This window comes from Melanerpes formicivorus, unplaced genomic scaffold, assembly GCF_026170545.1.
Source record: "Melanerpes formicivorus ecotype bairdi unplaced genomic scaffold, bMelFor1.0.p_v2 SCAF_14, whole genome shotgun sequence".
Classification (NCBI taxonomy): Eukaryota; Metazoa; Chordata; class Aves; order Piciformes; family Picidae; genus Melanerpes; species Melanerpes formicivorus.
In genome coordinates this window covers 18227827-18253342 of record NW_027142366.1, presented here as the reverse complement: position 1 = coordinate 18253342, position 25516 = coordinate 18227827, and the positions used below count along the sequence as shown (strand labels likewise).

The window sequence follows — 25516 nt, the reverse complement described above, 5'->3', positions numbered from 1 at the left end:
CACTGCCACTGCACCTCCTCCCTCAGCACCCCTTCCCTCAGCACCACCTCCAGGAGGCTTTTAAACACCTCCAGGGCTGGGGAGTTCACCACCTCCCTGGGCAGCCTCTGCTAGGGCCTGAGATCCCTTGCTGGGAAGAAATTATTCCTCATGTCCAACCTGAACCTCCCCTGGCACAACTTGAGGACATTTCTTCTTGTCCTGTCCCTTGTTCCTAGGGAGCAGAGCCCAAGCCCCAGCTGGCTGCAGCCTCCTCTCAGGGAGCTGCAGAGAGCAATGAGGTCTCCCTCAGCCTCCTCTTCTCCAGGCTCAACACCCCCAGCTCCCTCAGCTGCTCCTCCCCAGCCCTCTTCTCCAGACCCTTTCCCCAGCTCTGTTGCCTTTCTCTGGCCCTCCTCTAGCCTCTCAATGTCCCTGCCCATGGCAGGGGGGGTGGAACTAGATGATCCTTGTGGTCCCCTCCAACCCTGACTGCTTCTATGATTCTTGGATGGAGTGGCCCAGAACTGAACCCAGCACTCAAGGTGCAGCCTCCCCAGTGCTGAGCACAGGAGGCCAATCCCTGCCCTGCTCCTGCTGCCACATCATCACTGCTCCAGGCCAGGCTGCTGCTGGCACCTGAGCACACTGCTGGCCATCAATCAACACCTAATGGAGTGGCAGAAGGAGAAAGCCAACCCCCGAGGGGGTTATCCCTCTGCAGCCACAGAGGAAGCTCCCAAAGAGGAGCTCCTGGGCCAGCGCCAGCCCTGTGCCCGCTGCCTCCGGCTGGCTGGGTTGGCATCGCCTCACAAACCACAGAGTGGCTCTGGTTAGCCTCCCAGCAGCACCACTGAACCACTGAGCCCTTCCAGCCCCCAGGGAGGTTTTTCCATTAGAAACCTTTAAAAACACAGGGGCAAGACATTAATTGAGGTTTCCAAACCTGGAGGGGAGGGAAATTGATTCTCCTCCCAACCTGCTCGGAGGAAGCTACCCAGAGGCCAGTGGTGGCCAGGAGGTCACAGGGGGAAAATGGAATGAAATAGGATAAGTAATAAACAAATAGTGGAGGGGAAAAAAAAAGCTGCATTGAATGGATTAATTAGGAAAAAAAATCAACAGAATTCCTTGAAAAGAATTCATTGAATTGCTTCAAATGAATTACTCAAAAGCTCAGTGAATCCCTTTTGGCCTGGATCAGCAGGAGCAGGGCACTGACTGTCCCCCTGTGCTCAGCACTGCTGAGGCAACACCGTGAATCCTGGGCTCAGTTTTGGGGGCCTCACCCCCAGAAGGACACTGAGGAACTGGAGCAGGGCCAGAGAAGGGCAACTGAGCTGGGGAAGGGTCTGGAGAAGAGGGCTGGGGAGGAGCAGCTGAGGGAGCTGGGGGTGTTGAGCCTGGAGAAGAGGAGGCTGAGGGAGACCTCCTTGCTCTCTGCAGCTCCCTGAGAGGAGGCTGAGGCCAGGTGGGGCTTGGGCTCTGCTCCCAGGCAACCAGCACCAGAACAAGAGGACACAGTCTCAAGCTGTGCCAGGCAAAGTTTAGGCTCTAGGTGAGGAGAAAGTTCTTCCCAGCAAGAGGAATTGGCCACTGGGATGTGCTGCCCAGGGAGGTAGTGGAGTCCCCATCCCTGGAGGTGTTCAAAAAGGGATTGGATGTGGCACTTGGAGCCATGGGTTAGTGACAGGACAAGAGGAAATGGCCTCAGGTTGTGCCAGGGGAGGTTCAGGTTGGCCATGAGGAACAATTCCTTTCCCAAATGGGTTGTCAAAGCCTGGCCCAGGCTGCCCAGGGCAGTGGTGGAGCCATGGGGATGTGGTGCTGAGGGCATGGTTTGGTGGTGAGCTGGCAGAGCTGGGTTAATGCTCTGAAAGGTCTCTCCCAACCAAAGCCATCCTGCGACTCTGTGAGACCAAGCTGCCCTGCAGCAGAGGCCATCCCCTCCCCCCTCTGGCCCTGCAGCAGCCCACAGCAGAGGACAGGAGGCCTCACCTGGTGTCCCCCCATCAGCATACTTGGCCTCCCGGGGCCCAGGCAGCTGGAAGAGGGGGAAGAGGTAGCTGGTGTGCCAGTCCCGGTCCAGGTTGGGGTTCAGCCCTGTCTGCTCGCTGCGGGGCGCGTTCCGGGGGCTGTACTTGAAGCGCAGCTCATAGTCGACCTGCAAGGAGAAGCCACAGCCTCTGAGGGGTCCAGCCTGCCCAGGGAGCTGGTGGAGGCCCCACCCCTGGAGGCATTCAAGAGCAGACTGGAGGTGGCCCTAAGCAGCCTGATCTAGTTGGAGATGTTCAGACAGATCCCCAAGTTCACACTGGAAGGTCTGGGGTTGTTCAGTCTGGAGAGGAGAAGGCTCTGAGGAGGCCTTCTTGTGGCCTTCCAGTGTCTGAAGGGGGCTACAAGATAGCTGGGGAGGGACTTTAGAGGGTGTGGGGTAGGGATAGGACTGGGGAGAATGGATCCAAGCTAGAGGAGAGAAGAGGTAGCTTAGACCTTAGGAAGAAGTTGTTGCCCAGGAGGGTGGTGAGAGCCTGGCACAGGTTGCCCAGGGAGGTGGTGGCAGCCTCCTGCCTGGAGGTGTTTGCAGCCAGGCTGGAGGTGGCTGTGAGCAAGCTGCTGTGGTGTGAGGTGTCCCTGGCCATGGCAGGGGGTTGGAACTGGCTGAGCCTTGAGGTCCCTTCCAACCCTGCCAGTTCTGTGTTGTTGGAAGGGACCTCCAAAGCTCATCCAGTCCAAGCCTCCCTGCACTCAGCAGGGACATCCTCCACTAGCTCAAGTTGCCCAGAGCCCTGTTGAGCCTCACCTTGCATCTCTCCAGGCATAAAGCCCCAAGCACCTCCCTGGACAAGCTGTTGCAGTGTTCCAGCAGCCTCCTGGTGCAGAACTTGTTCCTCACATCCTATCTGAATCTGCTCCTCTCCCCCTGCTGCCTGCAGGGCTGTTGGACAGGATGACCTCGGAGGGTCCCTTCCGACCTGATGCAACCTGCAAACCTGTGCTGTGTGGGGCAGGGAGGTGCTGCCATCCCACCCCCACGTCCTCAGCCCCCCTGTGCCTCTGTGCCCCCTGTCCTGCTCACCTGGAGGGGCAGAGGGGCTGTGCTGTGGGGGAAGTGGTGCCTGAAGACGATGGCAGCCAGCACGCTGCCCGAGCGGTTGTCGGTCCTGATGTAGTCCTCAAAGTCCTGCTCCGAGGCGAAGCCCTGAGCTGCAGAGAGGGCAAGGCAGATGTGGGCACACAGCATGGCAGCTCCTCAGGGGCTGATGTTCAACCACCCCCAAAAACAGCAAGGCAAGGGAGGTTCTCCTCCCCCTCTACTCTGCCATAGCAAGGCCACATCTGGAGTGCTGGATCCAGTCCTGGACTCCCCAGTTCAAGATGGAGCTCCAGGGAGAAGGAGCTGGGAGTGCTGGGGGACAGCAAGCTCCCCATGAGCCAGCAGGGTGCTCTCATGGCCAAGAAGGCCAATGGTGGCCTGGGGAGCGTGAGGAAGAGTGTGGCTAGCAGGGCAAGGGAGGTTCCCCTCCTCCTCTACTCTGCCCTAGCAAGGCCACAGCTGGAGTCCTGGGTCCACTTCTGGGCTCCCCAGTTGCAGAGGGACAGAGAACTGCTGGAGAGAGCCCAGGGCAGGCTGCAGAGCTGCTGAGGGGCCTGAAGCAGCTCTGGGAGCAGCAAAGGCAGTTAAGTTCACAGCTTGAAAGCACTTGAAGCCAAAGGCTGTGTGGGATGAAGCCCAGCTCAGGAGCTCTGTCCTTACCCCTCCCCAGCCTGTGCCCCCTCTTTTGGAGGGCCAGGGAGGCAGGGGGAGCTCCAGGAGCAGGGAGGGACTCAAGTGCAGCCCTTCAGCATGAGCCAGGCACATGAGCTGCAGGGTGCTGAGCCAGCAGCAGGCTCCATGGGAAGTCTCAGCCAAAGAGCCTTCACTCCATGCAGCAGGGCAGGTGAGGAGAGACCTGCTGGGAAGCAGCTGCAGGGAGAAGGAGCTGGGAGTGCTGGGGACAGGAAATAACCATGAGCCAGCAAGGTGCCCTCATGGCCAAGAAGGCCAATGGTGATCTGCAGGGCATGAGGAAGAGTGTGGCCAGCAGGGCAAGGGAGGTTCCCCTCCTCCTCTACTCTGCCCTAGCAAGGCCACATCTGGAGCCCTGGATCCAGCTCTGGGCTCCCCAGTTGCAGAGGGACAGAGAACTGCTGGAGAGAGCCCAGGGCAGGCTGCAGAGCTGCTGAGGGGCCTGGAGCAGCTCTGGCAGCAGCAAAGGCTGAGAGCCCTGGGGCTGAGAGCCTGCAGAAGAACAGCCCCAGAGGGCAGCTGAGCAATGCTCAGCAAGAGCTAAAGGAGCTGTGGGGGGCAAGAGGCTGGGGCTAGACAGCAGGAAGCAGCTCCAGAGCAAACCCTGACCACTGTCACTCTGGACCAGGGGGTGCTGAAACGTTCAGGGAGGTTGTGGAGTCCCCATGCCTGGAGGGGCTGCAGAACCCTGTGGCCATGGCAGCTGGGGCCAGGGTTTGGTGGCCATGGTGGGGTTCTGTTGGTGTTGGGCTGGATGCTCAGGGAGGGATTTCCCAACCCATCCAACTCCAAGGCTCCAGGAAGCTGTCAGAACTGGGCCTGGCTGCTGTGCCACGGAGGCAGCCCTGGGCACTGCTCACCTCAGAGCCAGCCCTGGGCACTGCTCACCTCAGAGCCAGCCCTGGGCACTGCTCACCTCAGAGCCAGCCCTGGGCACTGCTCACCTCAGAGCAGCCCTGGGCACTGCTCACTCCCAGGCAACCCTGGGCACTGCTCACCTCCCAGGCAGCCCTGGGCACTGCTCACCTCAGAGCAGCCCTGGGCACTGCTCACCTCAGAGCAGCCCTGGGCACTGCTCACCTCAGAGCCAGCCCTGGGCACTGCTCACCTCACAGCCAGCCCTGGGCACTGCTCACCTCCCAGGCAGCCCTGGGCACTGCTCACCTCAGAGCAGCCCTGGGCACTGCTCACCTCAGAGCCAGCCCTGGGCACTGCTCACCTCAGAGCCAGCCCTGGGCACTGCTCACCTCAGAGCCAGCCCTGGGCACTGCTCACCTCAGAGCACCCTGGGCACTGCTCACCTCAGAGCCAGCCCTGGGCACTGCTCACCTCAGAGCCAGCCCTGGGCCCTGCTCACCTCAGAGCCAGCCCTGGGCACTGCTCACTCCCAGCCAGCCCTGGGCACTGCTCACCTCAGAGCACCCTGGGCCCTGCTCACCTCAGAGCCAGCCCTGGGCACTGCTCACCTCAGAGCACCCTGGGCACTTCTCACCTCAGAGCAGCCCTGGGCACTGCTCACCTCAGAGCACCCTGGGCACTGCTCACCTCAGAGCCAGCCCTGGGCACTGCTCACCTCAGAGCACCCCTGGGCACTGCTCACCTCAGAGCAGCCCTGGGCACTGCTCACCTCAGAGCCAGCCCTGGGCACTGCTCACCTCAGAGCAGCCCTGGGCACTGCTCACCTCAGAGCACCCTGGGCACTGCTCACCTCAGAGCACCCTGGGCCCTGCTCACCTCAGAGCCAGCCCTGGGCACTGCTCACCTCAGAGCAGCCCTGGGCACTGCTCACCTCAGAGCACCCTGGGCCCTGCTCACCTCAGAGCCAGCCCTGGGCACTGCTCACTCCCAGCCAGCCCTGGGCACTGCTCACCTCAGAGCAGCCCTGGGCACTGCTCACCTCAGAGCACCCTGGGCACTGCTCACCTCAGAGCCAGCCCTGGGCACTGCTCACCTCCCAGGCAGCCCTGGGCACTGCTCACCTCAGAGCCAGCCCTGGGCACTGCTCACCTCAGAGCACCCTGGGCACTGCTCACCTCAGAGCACCCTGGGCACTGCTCACCTCAGATCCAGCCCTGGGCACTGCTCACCTCAGAGCACCCTGGGCACTGCTCACCTCAGAGCCAGCCCTGGGCACTGCTCACCTCAGAGCACCCTGGGCCCTGCTCACCTCAGAGCAGCCTGGGCCCTGCTCACCTCGGATGCTGATGGGCAGAGCTCTCTCCACCGCCTCGGCGATGCTCCTGGCGGCGCTGCTGTTGGAGGGGACGTACGCCAGCTGCCAGGGGCTGCCGGGGGGGCGGCGGTGGAGGAAGGCTGGGAGGTCATCCAGGGGCTGGGGCGGGTAGAGGGTGCCGTTGGGGTGGCTGATGGAGTGCACTCGGTGCCGCAGGGCGATCAGGATGGCAGCGAACAGCAGCGGCAGGCAGACCTCGATCAGCGTCACCAGGATCTGGCGCTTCTGCAGGGGGCAGAAAGGGAGCCAGGGTGAGATGGGAACCCTGCAGCTGCAGCAGACCCTGCCAGGGGCTGCAGGCAGTGCAGGCAACACCCAGCAGCAGCTTTGCTGCCTTTCAGAAGGTTTCACACCCTGGGGTCTTCTGGAGCCTGGGAATGGTGATGCCTCCCCTCTGCTCTGCCCTAGGGAGGCCACATCCAGAACATGGGAACAGCTCTGGGCTCCCCAGTTGCAGAGGGACAGGGAACTGCTGGGGAGAGCCCAGGGCAGGCTGCAGAGCTGCTGAGGGGCCTGGAGCAGCTCTGGCAGCAGCAAAGGCTGAGAGCCCTGGGGCTGAGAGCCTGCAGAAGAGCAGCCCCAGAGGGCAGCTGAGCAATGCTCAGCAAGAGCTAAAGGAGCTGTGGGGGGCAAGAGGCTGGGGCCAGGCTCTGCTGAGTGCTGCCCAGGGACAGCAACTGGGCAATGGATTTGAGGCTGGGCAATGCACCCAGGCAGCAAAGCTGGAGCATTTGAGAGACCTCAGAGCAGCTTCCAGTGCCTGAAGGGCTCCAGGAGAGCTGGGGAGGGACTTGGGACAAGGGCTGGGAGTGCCAGGCCCAGGGCCAATGGCTTTGAGCTGGGAGAGAGGAGACTGAGAGTGGAGAGGAGGAAGAGATTGTTTGCAGTGAGGCTGGGGAGACTCTGGCACAGGCTGCCCAGGGAGGCTGTGGCTGCCTCCTGCCTGGAGGTGTTGAGGACCAGGCTGGATGAGGCCCTGAGCAGCCTGTGCTGGTGGGAGGGGTCCCTGCCCATGGCAGGGGCTTGGAGCTGGATGATCTTTAGGGTCCCTTCCAACCCAACCCATTCTAAGGTTTCTATGATTTCACCCAGCAGCAGGGAGCAGCTCTGGGTGCAGGGATTCTGGATGCCAGACCTCCATCCCTGCAGTGACAGCTCCTGAGGTGTCCCCAGCAGCAGGGAGCAGCTCTGGCTGCAGGGCTTCAGGGCTGCTCTCTCAGAACATGTGCCCAGCAGCATTAACCTCTTGTGAGGGCTCTGGCTAAGAAGGGCTTTACAAGGCACAGGGTTTGCCACCTTGCCCTCTGCCAGCCTGGAAAGAGGAGGGACAGCAGGCAGGAGGAGCACCAGGAGGTTTACTCTCACTGTTCTGCCAGCTCAGCAGCTGGGTTGGATGCCACAGCAGAGCCCCTCCCTGGCATCACTGCAGACTCAGTGCTGCTTACAGCACCTCCTGCCTGGCCTGGATCACCAAAGATCACTGTGCTGGGCCAGGCTGGCACAAGGAGCAGCTCTGCAGAGGTCAGGCACCCATCCCAGGTGAGCAGGCAGGGCATGGCATGGGTCTGTGCCCAGCAGGGCTCTTCGCTGCTCTGTTCCCCTGCCTGCACCAGCCAAGGGCTGCAGGCAGCAGCTCAGCTGCCACCAGAGCCCCTGCAGCCCTCAGCTGCCACCAGAGCTCCTGAGCCCTCAGCTGCCACCTGAGCCCTGCAGCCCTCAGCTGCCACCAGAGCCCTGCAGCCCTCAGCTGCCACCACAGCCCTGCAGCCCTCAGCTGCCACCAGAGCCCCTGCAGCCCTCAGCTGCCACCACAGCCCTGCAGCCCTCAGCTGCCACCAGAGCCCCTGCAGCCCTCAGCTGCCACCAGAGCCCTGCAGCCCTCAGCTGCCACCACAGCTCCTGCAGCCCTCAGCTGCCACCACAGCTCCTGCAGCCCTCAGCTGCCACCAGAGCCCTGCAGCCCTCAGCTGCCACCAGAGCCCTGCAGCCCTCAGCTGCCACCACAGCTCCTGCAGCCCTCAGCTGCCACCACAGCTCCTGCAGCCCTCAGCTGCCACCAGAACTCCTGCAGCCCTCAGCTGCCACCAGAGATCCTGCAGCCCTCAGCTGCCACCACAGCTCCTGAGCCCTCAGCTGCCACCAGAACTCCTGCAGCCCTCAGCTGCCACCACAGCCCCTGCAGCCCTCAGCTGCCACCAGAGCCCCTGCAGCCCTCAGCTGCCACCACAGCTCCTGAGCCCTCAGCTGCCACCAGAACTCCTGCAGCCCTCAGCTGCCACCAGAGATCCTGCAGCCCTCAGCTGCCACCACAGCTCCTGAGCCCTCAGCTGCCACCAGAGCCCTGCAGCCCTCATCTGCCACCACAGCCCCTGCAGCCCTCAGCTGCCACCAGAGCCCCTGCAGCCCTCAGCTGCCACCACAGCTCCTGCAGCCCTCAGCTGCCACCACAGCCCCTGCAGCCCTCAGCTGCCACCAGAGCCCCTGCAGCCCTCAGCTGCCACCACAGCCCCTGCAGCCCTCAGCTGCCACCAGAGCCCCTGCAGCCCTCAGCTGCCACCAGAGCCCTGCAGCCCTCAGCTGCCACCACAGCTCCTGAGCCCTCAGCTGCCACCAGAGCCCTGCAGCCCTCAGCTGCCACCACAGCTCCTGAGCCCTCAGCTGCCACCACAGCTCCTGAGCCCTCAGCTGCCACCAGAGCCCCTGCAGCCCTCAGCTGCCACCAGAGCCCTGCAGCCCTCAGCTGCCACCACAGCCCCTGCAGCCCTCAGCTGCCAGGAGTGGAGCTGTGCTGAGCATGGAGCTACCCTCCTCATCCCTCTGCAGAGTGGAGCCATAGAATCCCAGCCTGGTTTGCCTGGGAAGGGACCTTTAAAACTCCTCTACTCCAACAGCCACAGCAGGCTGCTCCCAGCCCCAACCAACCTGCCCTGCACTGCTGCCAGCCATGGGGCAGCTCCACCTCTCTGGGCAGCCTGGCACAGGCTCTCCCCACCCTCAGCACCAAACATTTCTCCTTCTCTCCACTCTCAGCCTCCCTCTTGCACTTCAAACCATCCCCCCTGGGCCTGGCCCAACAGGCCCTGCTCAGCACTCTGTCCCCAGCTCTCTGCTCAGCCCTTGGAGCACTGCAAGGCCCCCAGGAGGTCTCCTGCAGCCTTCTGCAGACTGAACAGCCCCATGGTCACAGGAACCCCTCCAGCCATGGGGACTCCACCACCTCCCTGGGCAGCCTGGGCCAGAGTCTCCCCAGCCTCACTGCAAAGGATTTCTTCCTCCTCTCCACTCTCAGTCTCCTCTCTCCCAGCTCAAAGCCATTGGCCCTGGGCCTGGCACTCCCGGCCCTTGTCCAGAGTCCCTCCCCAGCTCTCCTGGAGCCCTTCAGGTACTGGGAGGCTGCTCTGAGGTCTGCCTGCAGCCTTCTCTTCTCCAGGCTGCACAGCCCCAGCTCTCCCAGCCTGGCCCCACAGGGGAGCTGTTGGCTCTAAAGCTGAGGGACCCTTGGGGACCCCAGGTCCTCACAGCCTCTTTGGTCAGCCAAGGAGATGCAAATGGCAGCTGGGGAGTGCAAGAGTTCCTCCTGTGGCTGAGAGCTGAGGCTGGGAGGGGTTGAGAGGAGACCAGAAGGCAGTTTGCATTTCTGCCTGGGTTTAGAATGAGAGAATCAGGGAGTCCTGGGCTGGGTTGGGTTGGAAGGGAGCTTCCTTCAGAGCCCCTCCAGGGCAAGCCCTGCAGGCAGCAGGGACAGCTGCAGCCACAGCAGGCTGCTCCCAGCCCCAACCAACCTGCCCTGCACTGCTGCCAGCCATGGGGCAGCTCCACCTCTCTGGGCAGCCTGGCACAGGCTCTCCCCACCCTCAGCACCAAACATTTCTCCTTCTCTCCGCTCTCAGCCTCCCTCTTGCACTTCAAACCATCCCCCCTGGGCCTGGCACAACTGCTCCAAAGTGCTTCCCCATCAGGTTTTGCTCTTCAAACAGGGGGGAAGCAGCAGCTGAGGTCACCCCAAGGGGGGCAGAGCCTCAGTGGGGCAGGAGCTGAGCAGCTCAGAGCAGCTCAGCCCTCAGGCAGGGGCCCAGCCCTGCTTTGTCAGGAGGGGGCACAGGGGGTGTCCATCCCTCCCCACACCACCCCAGCTCTCAGCAGCCCTGCCAAAGCCAAAGGCCCTTCTTTGGGGCCTGCCCCAGAGGAGCTGCCCTCTCTGGCCCTGGCAGCAGCCCTGGCAGCACGGCCAGGAGGTGGCAGCTGCAGGCAGGCAGGGCAAGGAGAAGCCTGGCCAAAGGCCACCCCGATCGAGGCCGAGGCTGCAGACGTCTGATGGGTTTTTAGGTGCAGCTCTGGAGGAGCAGCTGCCTGCGGCTGGTTTACTCCCGAGGTCCTCCCCCCCCAGCCTCCCTGCTGGGCTGCCTCCGGAGCGGCTCCCCGCGGGCTCGGGCTGCTGCAGAAGCCATCCCAGCTGCCCTGCTGCCGAGCTGCCAGGGGACACCCACCCGCAAGCACCACCTCCCCCCGGCCAGGGCTGCCCAGCCCGGGGCCAGCCAGCGCCCCGCGGCCGCCTGCGGAGCTCTGCAGCCTCGGCAGCAGCCTGGCTGCGGGGGAGGTGTGGAGCAGGGCAGGCTCTGCCGGCAGGGGAGATGAGAAGCACAACAGCGACCCCGGAGCATGTCCCTGTGCCCCCTGCAGAGCTGCTGTGGCATCGAGGGACCGCAGGGGCAGGGCTTGGCAGGGACCTCTGGAGAGCATCCAGGCCAGGCCCCCTGCCAGAGCAGGGGCACCCAGGGCAAGGCACCCAGGAGCACGGCCACAACACCCTACAGGGGTCTGGGGTGCAGAGGGGGATGTGCAGGCACCCACCACACCCACGGAGCACGCTCCTGGCTGCAGAGCAGCCCTGCTGCAGCTCCCTCTGCTCACACTCTGCTGCTGGAAGGCCACCAAGACAGCAGCCAGCACAGGCAGCACAGCACAGCACAGGCAGCACAGCACAGGCAGCAGACAGCACAGCACAGAGCACAGCACAGGCAGCACACAGCACAGCACAGCACAGCACAGAGCACAGCACAGGCAGCACAGTGCACAGCACAGGCAGCACACAGCACAGCACAGCACAGCACAGGCAGCACAGAGCACAGCACAGGCAGCAGACAGCACAGCACAGAGCACAGCACAGGCAGCACACAGCACAGCACAGCACAGCACAGAGCACAGCACAGGCAGCACAGTGCACAGCACAGGCAGCACACAGCACAGCACAGCACAGCACAGGCAGCACACAGCACAGCACAGGCAGCACAGCACAGGCAGCACAGAGCACAGCACAGCACAGCACAGCACAGGCAGCACAGCACAGCACAGCACAGCACAGAGCACAGCACAGGCAGCACAGCACAGCACAGCACAGGCAGCACACAGCACAGCACAGGCAGCACAGCACAGCACAGCACAGCACAGCACAGCACAGCACAGGCAGCACACAGCACAGCACAGGCAGCAGAGAGCACAGCACAGGCAGCACAGCACAGCACAGCACAGCTCAGCACAGCACAGCACAGCACAGCACAGGACAGGCAGCACAGCACAGCACAGAGCACAGCACAGCACAGAGCACAGCACAGCACAGCACAGCACAGAGCACAGCACAGCACAGGCAGCACAGCACAGCTCAGCACAGCACAGCACAGGCAGCACACAGCACAGCACAGGCAGCACAGCACAGCACAGGCAGCACAGCACAGCACAGGCAGCACAGCACAGGCAGCACAGCACAGCACAGCTCAGCACAGCACAGCACAGCTCAGCACAGCACAGGCAGCACAGCACAGCACAGCACAGCACAGCACAGAGCACAGCACAGGCAGCACAGCACAGCACAGCACAGGCAGCACAGCACAGCACAGCTCAGCACAGCACAGCACAGGCAGCACAGCACAGCACAGCTCAGCACAGCACAGGCAGCACACAGCACAGCACAGGCAGCACAGAGCACAGCACAGCACAGAGCACAGCACAGCTCAGCACAGCACAGGCAGCACAGCACAGCTCAGCACAGCACAGCACAGCTCAGCACAGCACAGCACAGCTCAGCACAGCACAGGCAGCACAGCACAGCACAGCACAGCACAGGCAGCACAGCTCAGCACAGCACAGGCAGCACAGCACAGCACAGCACAGGCAGCACAGCACAGCACAGCTCAGCACAGCACAGCACAGGCAGCACAGCACAGCACAGCTCAGCACAGCACAGGCAGCACACAGCACAGCACAGGCAGCACAGAGCACAGCACAGCACAGGCAGCACAGCACAGCACAGCACAGCACAGCACAGCACAGGCAGCACAGAGCACAGCACAGGCAGCACAGAGCACAGCACAGCACAGGCAGCACAGCACAGCACAGCACAGGCAGCACAGCACAGGCAGCACAGCACAGCTCAGCACAGCACAGCACAGGCAGCACAGCACAGCACAGCTCAGCACAGCACAGGCAGCACACAGCACAGCACAGCACAGCTCAGCACAGCACAGGCAGCACACAGCACAGCACAGGCAGCACAGAGCACAGCACAGCACAGGCAGCACAGCACAGCACAGCACAGGCAGCACAGCACAGCACAGCACAGAGCACAGCACAGCAGAGCACAGGCAGCACAGCACAGCACAGAGCACAGCACAGGCAGCACACAGCACAGGCAGCACACGGCACAGCACAGAGCACAGCACAGCACAGCACAGCACAGGCAGCACACAGCACAGGCAGCACAGCACAGCACAGAGCACAGCACAGCACAGCACAGCACAGCACAGGCAGCACAGAGCACAGCACAGCACAGCACAGCACAGAGCACAGCACAGCACAGCACAGCACAGCACAGGCAGCACACAGCACAGGCAGCACAGCACAGCACAGAGCACAGCACAGCACAGCACAGCACAGCACAGGCAGCACAGAGCACAGCACAGCACAGGCAGCACAGCACAGCACAGAGCACAGCACAGAGCACAGCACAGCACAGCACAGGCAGCACAGAGCACAGCACAGCACAGCACAGGCAGCACAGCACAGCACAGCACAGGCAGCACACAGCACAGGCAGCACACAGCACAGGCAGCACACAGCACAGCACAGCACAGCACAGGCAGCACAGAGCACAGCACAGCACAGCACAGGCAGCACAGCACAGCACAGCACAGGCAGCAGACAGCACAGGCAGCACAGCACAGCACAGGCAGCAGACAGCACAGGCAGCACAGCACAGCACAGGCAGCAGACAGCACAGGCAGCACAGCACAGCACAGGCAGCAGACAGCACAGGCAGCACAGCACAGCACAGCACAGCACAGGCAGCACAGGACAGCACAGCACAGCACAGGCAGCACAGCACAGGCAGCAGACAGCACAGAGCACAGCACAGGCAGCACAGAGCACAGCACAGAGCACAGCACAGGCAGCACAGAGCACAGCACAGGCAGCACAGCACAGAGCACAGCACAGCACAGAGCACAGCACAGCACAGGCAGCACAGCACAGCACAGGCAGCACAGAGCACAGCACAGCACAGCACAGCACAGGCAGCACAGCACAGCACAGCACAGCACAGGCAGCACAGCACAGGCAGCAGACAGCACAGAGCACAGCACAGGCAGCACAGAGCACAGCACAGAGCACAGCACAGGCAGCACAGAGCACAGCACAGGCAGCACAGCACAGAGCACAGCACAGCACAGAGCACAGCACAGCACAGGCAGCACAGCACAGCACAGGCAGCACAGAGCACAGCACAGCACAGCACAGCACAGGCAGCACAGCACAGCACAGCACAGCACAGGCAGCACAGCACAGGCAGCAGACAGCACAGAGCACAGCACAGGCAGCACAGAGCACAGCACAGAGCACAGCACAGGCAGCACAGAGCACAGCACAGGCAGCACAGCACAGCACAGGCAGCACAGAGCACAGCACAGGCAGCACAGCACAGAGCACAGCACAGCACAGGCAGCACAGAGCACAGCACAGGCAGCACAGCACAGAGCACAGCACAGCACAGGCAGCACAGCACAGAGCACAGCACAGCACAGGCAGCACAGAGCACAGCACAGGCAGCACAGCACAGAGCACAGCACAGCACAGGCAGCACAGCACAGCACAGGCAGCACAGAGCACAGCACAGCACAGCACAGGCAGCACACAGCACACAGCACAGCACAGGCAGCAGCCAGCAGAGGTAGCACAGCAGCTGTTTATTTTTAAAGCCCAGATCTGCAGCAGGGGTAGTGCAGTGCCAAGCCAGGAGTGCCAGTGCCAAGCCAGGCTGTGGTGAGCCCTGCTCCCTCCTCTTCCTCCAGCCTCTGCCAGGCCTGGCTCTGGGTGCCAGCGCCTGCCCGCAGCCTGCCCCGAGGTGTAAAAGCCTTCTCCAGCAGCAGGCAGATGCTGCCAGGCAGCAGGCAAAGAGCCCCTGGAGGACTCAACATCCTTCTTCACCAGGGAGCTGCCACACAGGGCTGGGAGAGATGCCAGGATGAGGCTGGATGCATTTTTTAAGCCCCCCCCAAAGGATGCTTGTGTGGAAGGACACAAAACCTGGGCCCTGGGGGTCTGGAGGCACTGTGCAGAGAACCAGCCAAGGGGTTGGGCTGCAAAGGACCTTCAAGGTCACTCAGTTCCAAGCCCTTGGCATGGGCATGGACACCTCCTACCAGCCCAGGATGCTCAGGGCCCCATCTGACCTGACTTTGGGGGGGGGCCGCAATCAGCATCTCCAGAGGAGCTGAAGAACTCCCCCGTGGGGCAGGAGGCTGCCTGGGTCCATCCTGCCCCTGGAGCAGGGGGAGCTGAGCTGACAGCTGGGTTGCAAAAGGAGGGAGAAGCACAGTGTGTGCCAGGGGGCACAGGGACACACAGCCTTGCCCACCTCCCCCTGGCACAAGATCACACCACAGGCACAGACCAACCAGCTGGCCCCCAGGAGATGCCCTGGGCCCTGGTGGTGAAGGCCTGCTGGGGCATCAGGCTGTGCTGTGCCCAGCAGCCCCAGCAGCTCGGTGCCAGCCTACCTGCAGGATGTAGTTCTTCCAGAGCAGCAGCCCAAACTGCCTGAGCACAACCATCCTCCCATCAGAAGGGGACCACTGCTGCTCCTCAGCACCCTGCAAGAGAGGAGAAGGGGTCAATGCCCCTCAGGGGAGGGCAGCACCTCACCTTCCATCCCCCAGCACCCCACCTCCCACCCCCCAGCAGCCCCTGGGCAGCTCTCTGCCTCCAGCCTGGCTTCAAACAGGGGAACAAAAACTGTTGTGTTCCCTCTCCAAGGGTCACTGCTGACCGCCAGGAGCCTGAGCTTGTGCTTCCTGCTGCAAGCACCCAGAGTGACCCCAGCTGCTCCTCAGAGCCCCAGCCTGGCAGGCTCAGGGAGCACTCCCCAGCAGCAGGCAGGCAGGCAGGGAACAGCTCTCCTTAGGCACGGGGAGCACTGAGTGCCACAACAGCAGACAGCAGCCTGGAGAAGCCACAAAGCCCTCACAGCCCAGGGACAAAGCCCTCACAGCCCAGGGGTGAAGTCCTCACAGCCCAGGGGTGAAGCCCTCACAGCCCAGGGGTGAAGTCCTCACAGCCCAGGGGTGAAGCCCTCACAGCCCAGGGGTGAAGTCCTCACAGCCCAGGGGTGAAGCCCTCACAGCCCAGGGGTGAAGTCCTCACAGTCCAGGGGTGAAGCCCTCACAGCCCAGGGGTGAAGTCCTCACAGTCCAGGGGTAAAACCCTCACAGCCCAGGGGTTTGGGCCTGGTGAAGATCTCAAGCAGTGCCTCCTCCTCCTCTGGGCAGGAAGAACCAAGTGCAGCAGCAGAGGCTGGGAGGGGATCTGCTGGGGAGCAGCCCCAAGGAGAAGCAGCTGGCAGTGCTGGGGGGCAGCAAGGTCTGCAGGGCACAGCAATCTGCCCTGGGGGCCAAGAAGGCCAAGGGGGTCCTGGGGGGCATTCAGCAGAGGCTGGCCAGCACGGCCAGGGAGCTTCTCCTCCCCCTCTGCCCTGCCCTGAGGAGACCTCCCCTGCAATATTGCATCCAGCTCTGGGCTCCCCAGCTCAGCAGGGACAGGGATCTGCTGCAGAGAGCCCAAGGGAGGCTCCAAGGATGCTGCAGGGCCTGGAGCACTGCCTGGGGAGGAGAGGCTGAGAGCCCTGGGGGGGCTTAGTCTGGAGAGGAGAAGGCTGAGAGGGATCTGATCAATGGCTCTCAAGAGCTGAGGGCTGGGGGTCAGGAAGGAAGGGCCAGGGCCAGGCTCTGCTCACTGTGCCCTGGGCTAGGCCAAGGGGCAGTGGATGGAAACTGCAGCCCAGGAGGTTCCACCTCAGCAGGAGGAGGAACTTCTGCACTGGGAGGCTGCCAGAGGCCTGGAGCAGGCTGCCCAGAGAGGTTGTGGAGTCTCCTGCTCTGGAGCCTTCCCAGCCCTGTCTGGATGTGTTCTGTGTGCCCTGTGCTGGGTTCTCTGCTCCTGCTCTGGCAGGGGGCTTGGGCTGGAAGACCTTCAGAGGTCCCTTCCAACCCCTGAGACCCTGTGAGCTGTGCTCCTGCAGCACACAGGATGGGGCAGTGCAATGCTCAGCACTTTGCCAGCAGAGCCCCTGCCTGGCTGAGGAAGGGGCAGGGCAGGTTGCTGCTGGGACAGGCCCCTGCCCTCCCCCTCTTGGGCAGCATCTGCCAGCCCTCCAGGCTGGGGGTTTTTGTCTCCTGACAAAGCTCTGCTGTCCCCCCAGGAGCCAGGGCTGTGACTGCACACTCCCAGTGAGTCACCCAGCAGCATGGCACAGAGACAGGGCAGCCCTGGCACCAGCAGAGCCACCTGCCCACGCTGCCCCAGCCCAGCAGCCCCCGAGGGCAGCCCCCCTCCTCCCACAGCAAGGGGCCCAGCTGGGTCACAGCAGCACCCCTCAGCCTGGCTGCACCCTGCCTGCCTGGGCAGCTGCCAGGCTCACCCTGCAAGCCTGGGCTCCAAAGCCTGACAGCACCAAAAGTGGTTGGAATGGATCACAAAAGGTCCTTCCCAGCCTAAATGCTTCCAGGGTTCTGTGAAAGCTGCTGCAGGGGCAAGGGTGCAGCAGCACTGCCCCAGCAGAGGCTCAACAGCAGCTTCTGCAGCCCCAGGCAGGATGGCTATCGGCTCCTTAGCCCCAGGGAGCTGAGGGTGCCACAGTGAGAGGAGAATCACAGGGCCAGAGGATTTTAGGGGTTGGAAGGGACCTTGGAAGATCATCAAGTCCAACCCCCTGCCAGAGCAGGAGCAGAGAACCCAGGAGCAGAGAACCCAGCACAGGGCACACAGAACACATCCAGACAGGGCTGGGAAGGCTCCAGAGCAGGAGACTCCACAACCTCTCTGGGCAGCCTGCTCCAGGCCTCTGGCAGCCTCCCAGTGCAGAAGTTCCTCCTCCTGCTGAGGTGGAACCTCCTGGGCTGCAGTTTCCAGCCTTGTTCTAACACGGGGTGCAATGGAGAAGAGACTGCCCCCTCCTGCTGGAGCCCCAGAAGGGGGGAGAGGGCAGCCTGGCAGCCCCAGCTGGGCTCCCAGCACGCCTGGGTCAGAGGCCTGGCAGCTGGCAGCGAGGGCAGAGCCACGGAGGGCAGCAGGCAAAGCAGCCAGCAGCCATCACCCATCCTGCCCTGTGCCACCAGCTCCTCAAGCCCTACAGGAGCTGCCTTGGTCAGCACCTTCTCCTTCCCAACCCAGAGCCCAGGGCAAAATCAAAGCCAGCTTCTGTTTGCCCCTCCAGGCAGGGGAGGCAGATTTCCACAGCAGCAAGGGCTGCCTGGGCTGGAGGATCCTCCTCTGGGCAGCAGACAGCAGGACAGGGCCACCCCTGCAGGACAGGGCCCCGCTGCAGCCCATGCCCACCCCTGCAGGACAGGGCCCCCCTGCAGCCCAGGCTCACCCCTGCAGGACAGGGCCCCCCTGCAGCCCATGCCCACCCCTGCAGGACAGGGCCCCCCTGCAGCCCATGCCCACCCCTGCAGGACAGGGCCCCGCTGCAGCCCATGCCCACCCCTGCAGGACAGGGCCCCCCTGCAGCCCATGCCCACCCCTGCAGGACAGGGCCCCGCTGCAGCCCATGCCCACCCCTGCAGGACAGGGCCCCCCTGCAGCCCAGGGCCACCCCTGCAGGACAGGGCCCCCCTGCAGCCCATGCCCACCCCTGTAGCCCATGCCCACCCCTGCAGCCCATGCCCACCCCTGCAGCCCATACCCACCCCTGCAGCCCATGCCCACCCCTGCAGCCCAGGCTCACCCCTGCAGCCCATACCCACCCCTGCAGCCCATGCCCACCCCTGCAGCCCAGGCTCACCCCTGCAGCCCATGCCCACCCCTGTAGCCCAGGCTCACCCCTGCAGCCCATACCCACCCCTGCAGCCCATGCCCACCCCTGCAGCCCCTGCTCACCCCTGCAGCCCATGCCCACCCCTGTAGCCCAGGCTCACCCCTGCAGCCCATGCCCACCCCTGCAGCCCATGCCCACCCCTGTAGCCCAGGCTCACCCCTGCAGCCCATGCCCACCCCTGCAGCCCAGGCTCACCCCTGCAGCCCATGCCCACCCCTGCAGCCCATACCCACCCCTGCAGCCCATGCCCACCCCTGCAGCCCCTGCTCACCCCTGCAGCCCATGCCCACCCCTGTAGCCCAGGCTCACCCCTGCAGCCCATGCCCACCCCTGCAGCCCATGCCCACCCCTGCAGCCCAGGCTCACCCCTGCAGCCCATGCCCACCCCTGCAGCCCATGCCCACCCCTGCAGCCCATGCCCACCGCTGCAGCCCAGGCTCACCCCTGCAGCCCATGCCCACCCCTGTAGCCCAGGCTCACCCCTGCAGCCCATGCCCACCCCTGCAGCCCATGCCCACCGCTGCAGCCCAGGCTCACCCCTGCAGCCCATGCCCACCCCTGCAGCCCATGCCCACCCCTGCAGCCCAGGCTCACCCCTGCTGCCGATGCCCACCCTTGCAGCCCAGGCTCACCCCTGCTGCCCATGCCCACCCCTGCAGCCCAGGCTCACCCCTGCAGCCCATGCCCACCCCTGCTGCCCATGCCCACTCCTGCTGCCCAGGCTCACCCCTGCAGCCTATGCCCACCCCTGCAGCCCATGCCCACCCTTGCAGCCCATGCCCACCCCTGCAGCCCATGCCCACCCCTGCAGCCCAGGCTCACCCCTGCAGCCCAGGCTCACCCCTGCAGCCCATGCCCACCCCTGCAGCCCATGCCCACCCCTGCAGCCCAGGTTCATTCCTGCAGCCCAGGCTCACCCCTGCTGCCCATACCCACCCCTGCACCCCATGCCCACCCCTGCAGCCCATGCCCGCCAGCCCAGCAGTGTCTGTCAGGGACCCACTCAGCAGGAAGCAGGGAAGGGCTGGCACAGGAGGCCTTGCAGGGGCAGCTGCTGCTCGGTTCCTGCTGCCCCCCCCTCGGAGCTCCCCACAATCGCCCTGCCCCCTGCCAGCTCCCGGGTGCCCAGGCAGAAATGCCCCTGGCAGCCCCGCAGCAGGTCCCCCGGCCCCACACCCCCCAGGATCTGCCACCCCTCCAGATGAACCTCCCCCCAGGAGCAGGAACCTTCCTCCCGAGGCGGCCCGAAGGGAATCCACAGCAATTCAAGGCCATTAAAAGACTTTCCTGCTCCTTTCAAAGGAGGACAAAGGGGACAGCGGTGGCTGGCCAAGGCTGCTGGGCTGCCAGAGCTGCCACCTCCTGCCCCTCGAGTCTCTCCTGGCTGCTTGCCCTACCACACCCTCCAAGACGAAGCTGCCCCCCTCACCCCCCTCACCCCCACCCCATCAAATTCCTGCCCCAGGTTTGTCGCTGAGAAAATGTCAAGCAGCTCTTGGCCAGCACAAGCACCCCCACAGAGCCTGCTGCAGGGCTGCACAAACACTCCAGTAGGGCAGCAAACTTCCCTCAGTGCCAGGAAGCTGCCTCCAAGCTTTGAAGTGTTCCCAGAAAACCTGCGCTGGACCTTTCACCCAGGGGGGTGGGGGGTGGGGGGGGAAAAGGAAGCAGCTCAGCTGCAAGAGAGCTACTCAGGCCAGGTGTGGAAATGGTTCTGCAGGCTCTGGGCAGCCCCAGGGGGGATTTTCAGGGTGTATTTTTTTTTCTCAAGCCAAAAGAGAAAACCCTTTTGGTGGTTTGGTTTTGGAAGGTGCTGTCTGGAGCAGCCCTGAGATGCCCGGGGCCAGCCCTCAGCCTGCATCCAGGACCACTGCCTGGCAGCGAGGGAGAGCTGGGCACAGACGGTGCCTCACAGGCCACAGGTGGCCACAGAGCCACTGGTTGTGCCTGGCAGGACAGCTCCTGAGCAGCAGAAGCAGGGCAAAGGCATCCTGGCCTGCAGCAGGAAGAGTGTGGCCAGCAGGAGCAGGAAGCTCATCCTGCCCTGTGCTCAGCACTGCTCAGGCCACCCCTTGAGTCCTGTGTCCAGCTCTGGGCTCCTCAGCTCAAGAAGGACATTGAGAGACTTGAAGGTGTCCAGAGAAGGGCAACAAAGCTGGGGAGGGGTCTGGGGCACAGCCCTGTGAGGAGAGGCTGAGGGAGCTGGGGTTGCTTAGCCTGGAGAAGAGGAGGCTCAGGGGAGACCTTCTTGCTCTCTGCAACTCCCTGCAGGGAGGTTGGAGCCAGGTGGGGGTTGGGCTCTGCTCCCAGGCAGCCAGCAGCAGAACAAGAGGACACAGTCTCAAGCTGTGCCAGGGGAGGTTCAGGCTGGAGGTGAGGAGAAAGTTCTTCACTGAGAGAGTTGTTGGCCACTGGGATGTGCTGCCCAGGGAGGTGGTGGAGTCCCCATCCCTGGAGGTGTTCAAGAGGGGATTGGATGTGGCCCTTGGAGCCATGGGTTAGCTGTCAGGAGGTGTTAGGGATTGGGTCACAGGTTGGACTTGATGATCTCTGAGGTCTTTTCCAGCCTGGTTGATTTCTAACTCCCTTCCCCTGCTCCCAGGCCAGACTAGGGCAGGAGGAAGAGTCTCAGAGACTCAGAGAATCACAGAATGATTTGGGTTGGAAGGGACCTTTAAAGACCATCCAGTTGCAGCCCCCCAGCCGTGGGCAGGGCCAGCCTGTTGAAGAGGCAAGTGTGGACTTGCCCTGGCTGTGCCCAGGGAGCTCAGTGAGGAAGGAGACCTCACCAGGGTTAAAGGAAGAGTCCTGAGAGGCTGGAGCCAGGCTCTGCTGGGTGGTACCCAATGACAGCAGCAGCAGCAGCAATGGTGGAAGTTGAGGCAGAGGAAGTGCCATGGAAGCAGGAGGAAGAATTATTTCCCTGTGAGGGTGACAGAGCCCTGGAAGAGGCTGCCCAGGGCAGGTGGGGAGTCTCCCTCTCTGGAGATGTTCAGGACCTGCCTGGATGTGTTGCTGTGTGTCCTGCTCTAGGTGCTGCTGCTCTGGCAGGGGAGTTGGACTGGATGAGCTTTCGAGGTCCCTTCCAGCCCCTGAAACTCTGTGGTTCTGTGAGAGCCTCCTGGGCTGCTGCCCACAGCCAGGACAGGTGGAGGCCAGGCAGGGTCTCCCTCGCTGCCAGGCAGAGCCTCCCTCGCTGCCCGGCCAGCACCCCCACGCAGTGCAGAGCCACCCTGTGCCAACTGCCAGCCCCCTGCCAAGGGCTGGGGATGAGGATGGGCAGAGATGAAGGCCACAGCACCCTGTGCCCATCTCCTGCCCCACTTCCCGGCGGGGCTGTGGCAGGGCGAGGCGAGCAGAGGCCACGTGCTGCCGGCAGCTATTTTAGAGCCCTCGCTGCAGCTCTGCTCTTCTGGTGTCCTGTTCCCATAGAAACCAGGCTGCAAATGGCAGACACTGCTCTTCCCTGGGTTTTTTTCCTCATCTAAAATCAGCATTCCTCCTCACCCACTGGCACAGGCACTGTGTCAGCCCTGCAGACCTTGCTGGGTGCCTCCTCCAGCCCCACGGTCCCGACGAGCACCAAGCGGCGCCCGGGATGGTGGCACCCAGCGGGGGTTAGGAAGGGATCTGCTGGGGAGCAGCCCCAAGGAGAAGCAGCTGGCAGTGCTGGGGGGCAGCAAGGTCTGCAGGGCACAGCAATCTGCCCTGGGGACCAAGAAGGCCAAGGGGGTCCTGGGGGGCATTCAGCAGAGGCTGGCCAGCAGGGCCAGGGAGCTTCTCCTCCCCCTCTGCCCTGCCCTGAGGAGACCTCCCCTGCAATATTGCATCCAGCTCTGGGCTCCCCAGCTCAGGAGGGACAGGGATCTGCTGCAGAGAGCCCAAGGGAGGCTCCAAGGATGCTGCAGGGCCTGGAGCACTGCCTGGGGAGGAGAGGCTGAGAGCCCTGGGGGGGCTTAGTCTGGAGAGGAGAAGGCTGAGAGGGATCTGATCAATGCCTCTCAAGAGCTGAGGGCTGGGGGTCAGGAAGGAAGGGCCAGGGCCAGGCTCTGCTCACTGTGCCCTGGGATAGGCCAAGGGACAATGGATGGAAACTGCAGCCCAGGAGGTTCCACCTCAGCAGGAGGAGGAACTTCTGCACTGTGAGGCTGCCAGAGGCCTGGAGCAGGCTGCCCAGAGAGGTTGTGGAGTCTCCTGCTCTGGAGCCTTCCCAGCCCTGTCTGGATGTGTTCTGTGTGCCCTGTGCTGGGTTCTGTGGCCCTGCTCTGGCAGGGGGCTTGGACTCAATGATCTCTTTGGGTCCCTTCCAACCCCTGACATCCTGTGATCTATAGCTGAGTGCTCTGCATGCTGCAGCTGGAGCACAAAACTGCTCCCTGCAGGTCCCATGCTGGCAACTGGAAGCCCCCACGGCAGGAGGAAGGCCTTGGCTTGGCCACACTCAGGGGAAGAGTGAGGGATTCCTGCTGTGACTGCACACCCTGGAAGTCCCCTCTCCTCCAGCCACCTCCTGCAAGAAGCCACCAGGGCTGCTGGTCCCCGGACCAGCCACAGGTGTCCAGTGACACACAGCTCTCCCTGCTGGTATTTCCTTCCCTCCTGCTGTGGATGGAGCCAGGAGAGTCACAACACTGCCCATAAAAACCACTCCTGCGGTGCGGGAGGTTGTGCAAACAGCAATAAAACTTCGTGGGCACCAACGAGCTGGGTGGGGTGAGAGGGGCTGCTGGCACCCCCCTGCCAGACCAGCACCCCCCTGCTCCCCACTGGCTCGGCTTGCTCCCCAGGGAGGAACTTGGGGCTTCGAAACAGAGAAGCAAAGACAAACAGCACCGAGGCTGGGTCCTCTTTCCAGAGCTGGGTGGGGGTTGGGGGGAAGGGTTGGGGCTTCTGGCTGCTGCCCCAGAGCAAGGTGAGGAGGGGGCTGGTGGGTCTGGGGAGCTTGGCAGGCTCCTGGGGTATGTCCAGAGTGTGCCCCCACGCTCAGGCAGCAGCAGGAGAGGAGGGAAGAAGCTGCTGCACCAGAGCTGGTGCTTTGTGACCACCATCAGCGGCGAGGCCAGGGACAGCTAAAGAGCCAAGCCGGTGGCCTCCTGGACCTGGCGAAGGAACGAGGTGTGGAGCCCAGGGAGGACTTCTTGCCAGGCCCGGTGCAAGCCACCCCCAGCTCTGTGCCACCCAGGGCATGCAGTGAGCCCACGGCAAACCCATCCTCCGCGGGGGCTGCCCGTGCCGGGACCGTGTTTGCCGTGGGCTAAGCAGAGCAGAAGCAGCTCCCCGGAGCCGCGAGTGCGGCCGGGCTGTAGCTGCGGGAGGAGCCGGCGGGGCCCCATGGCGGCAGCCCCGCGGTGCGGCGCCTGCCAGCTGCCACCTGCTCGGTCACCGGCAGCCCCGCCGAGCGGCGGGGAGGGGTGGCAAGGGCAGGGGCGGGTGGCAGCCGGGTCATCGCCAGCCCGCGGCCCTTCTCCCGGCTGTCGGGGGGTTCAAGGGGCTGGCAGAGGCCGTGCGGGCATCCCCGGCGGGGGCTGGCAGGGGCAGGCAGGGGCTGGCAGGCCGTGCGGGCACCCCCGGCGGGGGCTGGCAGGGGCTGGCAGAGGCTGGCAGGCCGTGCGGGCATCCCCGGCGGGGGCTGGCAGGGGCCGGCAGGGGCTGGCAGGCCGTGCGGAGCTACCCGCCGGGGATCCGGCCGTGCGGACGCCTCCTGCTCCCGCTGCATCTCACCCCCGGCCCAGCATCCCGGGCCCGGGCCGCTCCTCCGGGGCTGGGGGACCCCTGTTGGGCCCGGACCGGAGCGCGGCGCCTGCAGCGGGCGGAGCCGAGCGAAGGGCCCCGGCGGCTGCCGCAGCCCCGGGCGGGGCTGGCCCCGAACCGGCAGCCCAAGGGCCGCTGCCCCCCCGCGGAGGGCCTCGCCGATACTCACCCTGCGGTGCCGCTCCGCGATCAGCCGCTGACCGGGCCGGGAGGCTCCGGCTGCGGTCCCGGTCCCGGTCCCCGCTCCGGCTCCGGCCCCGGCCCCGGCTCGGTCCCGCGGCCCCACCCCGCCCCGCCCCGCCCCGCCGCGGGACCCCGCCCCGCACGCGCAGGCGCCGCGCGCCGGGAGGGGCCCAGGGGAGGGAGGGGGGAGGGGGGGGGCGCGTGCGTCACCGGCTGGGAGTGACGGAGGCAGGGTCAGGGACGGGGACAGAGAGACAGAGCGACAGAGCGACAGGGTGACAGTGACAGTGCCAGGGTGACAGTGTGACAGTGACGGAGGCAGGGTCAGGGACGGGGACAGAGAGGCAGAGCGACAGAGCGACAGGGTGACAGTGACAGAGGCAGGGTCAGGGACGGGGACAGAGAGACAGAGCGACAGAGCGACAGTGACAGAGCCAGGGTGACAGTGTGACAGTGACAGAGCCAGGGTCAGGGACAGAGCCAGGGTGACTGTGTGACAGTGCCAGGGTGACAGTGCCAGGGTGACAGTGACAGTGACAGTGACAGAGCCAGGGTCAGGGACAGGGACAGAGCGACAGTGACAGAGCCAGGGTGACAGTGTGACAGTGACAGTGACAGTGACCGAGCCAGGGTCAGGGACAGGGACAGCGACAGAGCAACAGCAACAGTGCCAGGGTGACAGTGTGACAGTGACCGAGCCAGGGTCAGGGACAGCGACAGAGCGACAGGGTGACAGTGACAGAGGCAGGGTGACAGTGACAGTGACAGAGCCAGGGTCAGGGACAGGGTGACAGTGACAGTGCCAGGGTGACAGTGTGACAGTGACAGAGCCAGGGTCAGGGACAGGGACAGAGCAACAGTGACAGTGCCAGGGTGACAGTGACAGTGCCAGGGTGACAGTGTGACAGTGACAGAGCCAGGGACAAGGACAGGGACAGTGCCAAGGTGACAGTGTGACAGTGACAGAGCCAGGGTCAGGGACAGGGTGACAGTGACAGAGCCAGGGTCAGGGACAGGGACAGAGTGACAGTGACAGTGCCAGGGTCAGGGACAGGGTGACAGTGACAGTGCCAGGGTGACAGTGTGACAGTGACAGAGCCAGGGTCAGGGACAGGGTGCGATAGTGCTGGGGCGAGGGACAGGGACATAGTGACGGTGCCAGGGTGAGTGAGAGTGACAGTGACAATGACAGACTGACAGTGCCAGGGTCAGGGACAGG

General features: G+C 64.0%; 1 protein-coding gene across 1 annotated transcript in view; it reads right to left on the bottom strand.

The window, feature by feature from the left end:
• The window catches only part of ABCA3 (ATP binding cassette subfamily A member 3), a 66386-nt gene extending 42023 nt beyond the window's left edge, over positions 1-24363 (bottom strand). Inside the window, exons 1-5 of the mRNA XM_068147250.1 lie at positions 24284-24363; positions 15050-15142; positions 5963-6227; positions 3059-3186; positions 1978-2143 (exon numbers count right to left, since the gene is read on the bottom strand). Coding sequence (XP_068003351.1) covers positions 1978-2143; positions 3059-3186; positions 5963-6227; positions 15050-15103 — 613 coding nt within the window. The 5' untranslated portion in view covers positions 15104-15142; positions 24284-24363. The remainder of the gene's footprint in view (positions 1-1977; positions 2144-3058; positions 3187-5962; positions 6228-15049; positions 15143-24283) is intronic.
• Between the last annotated feature and the right edge of the window lie 1153 nt (positions 24364-25516).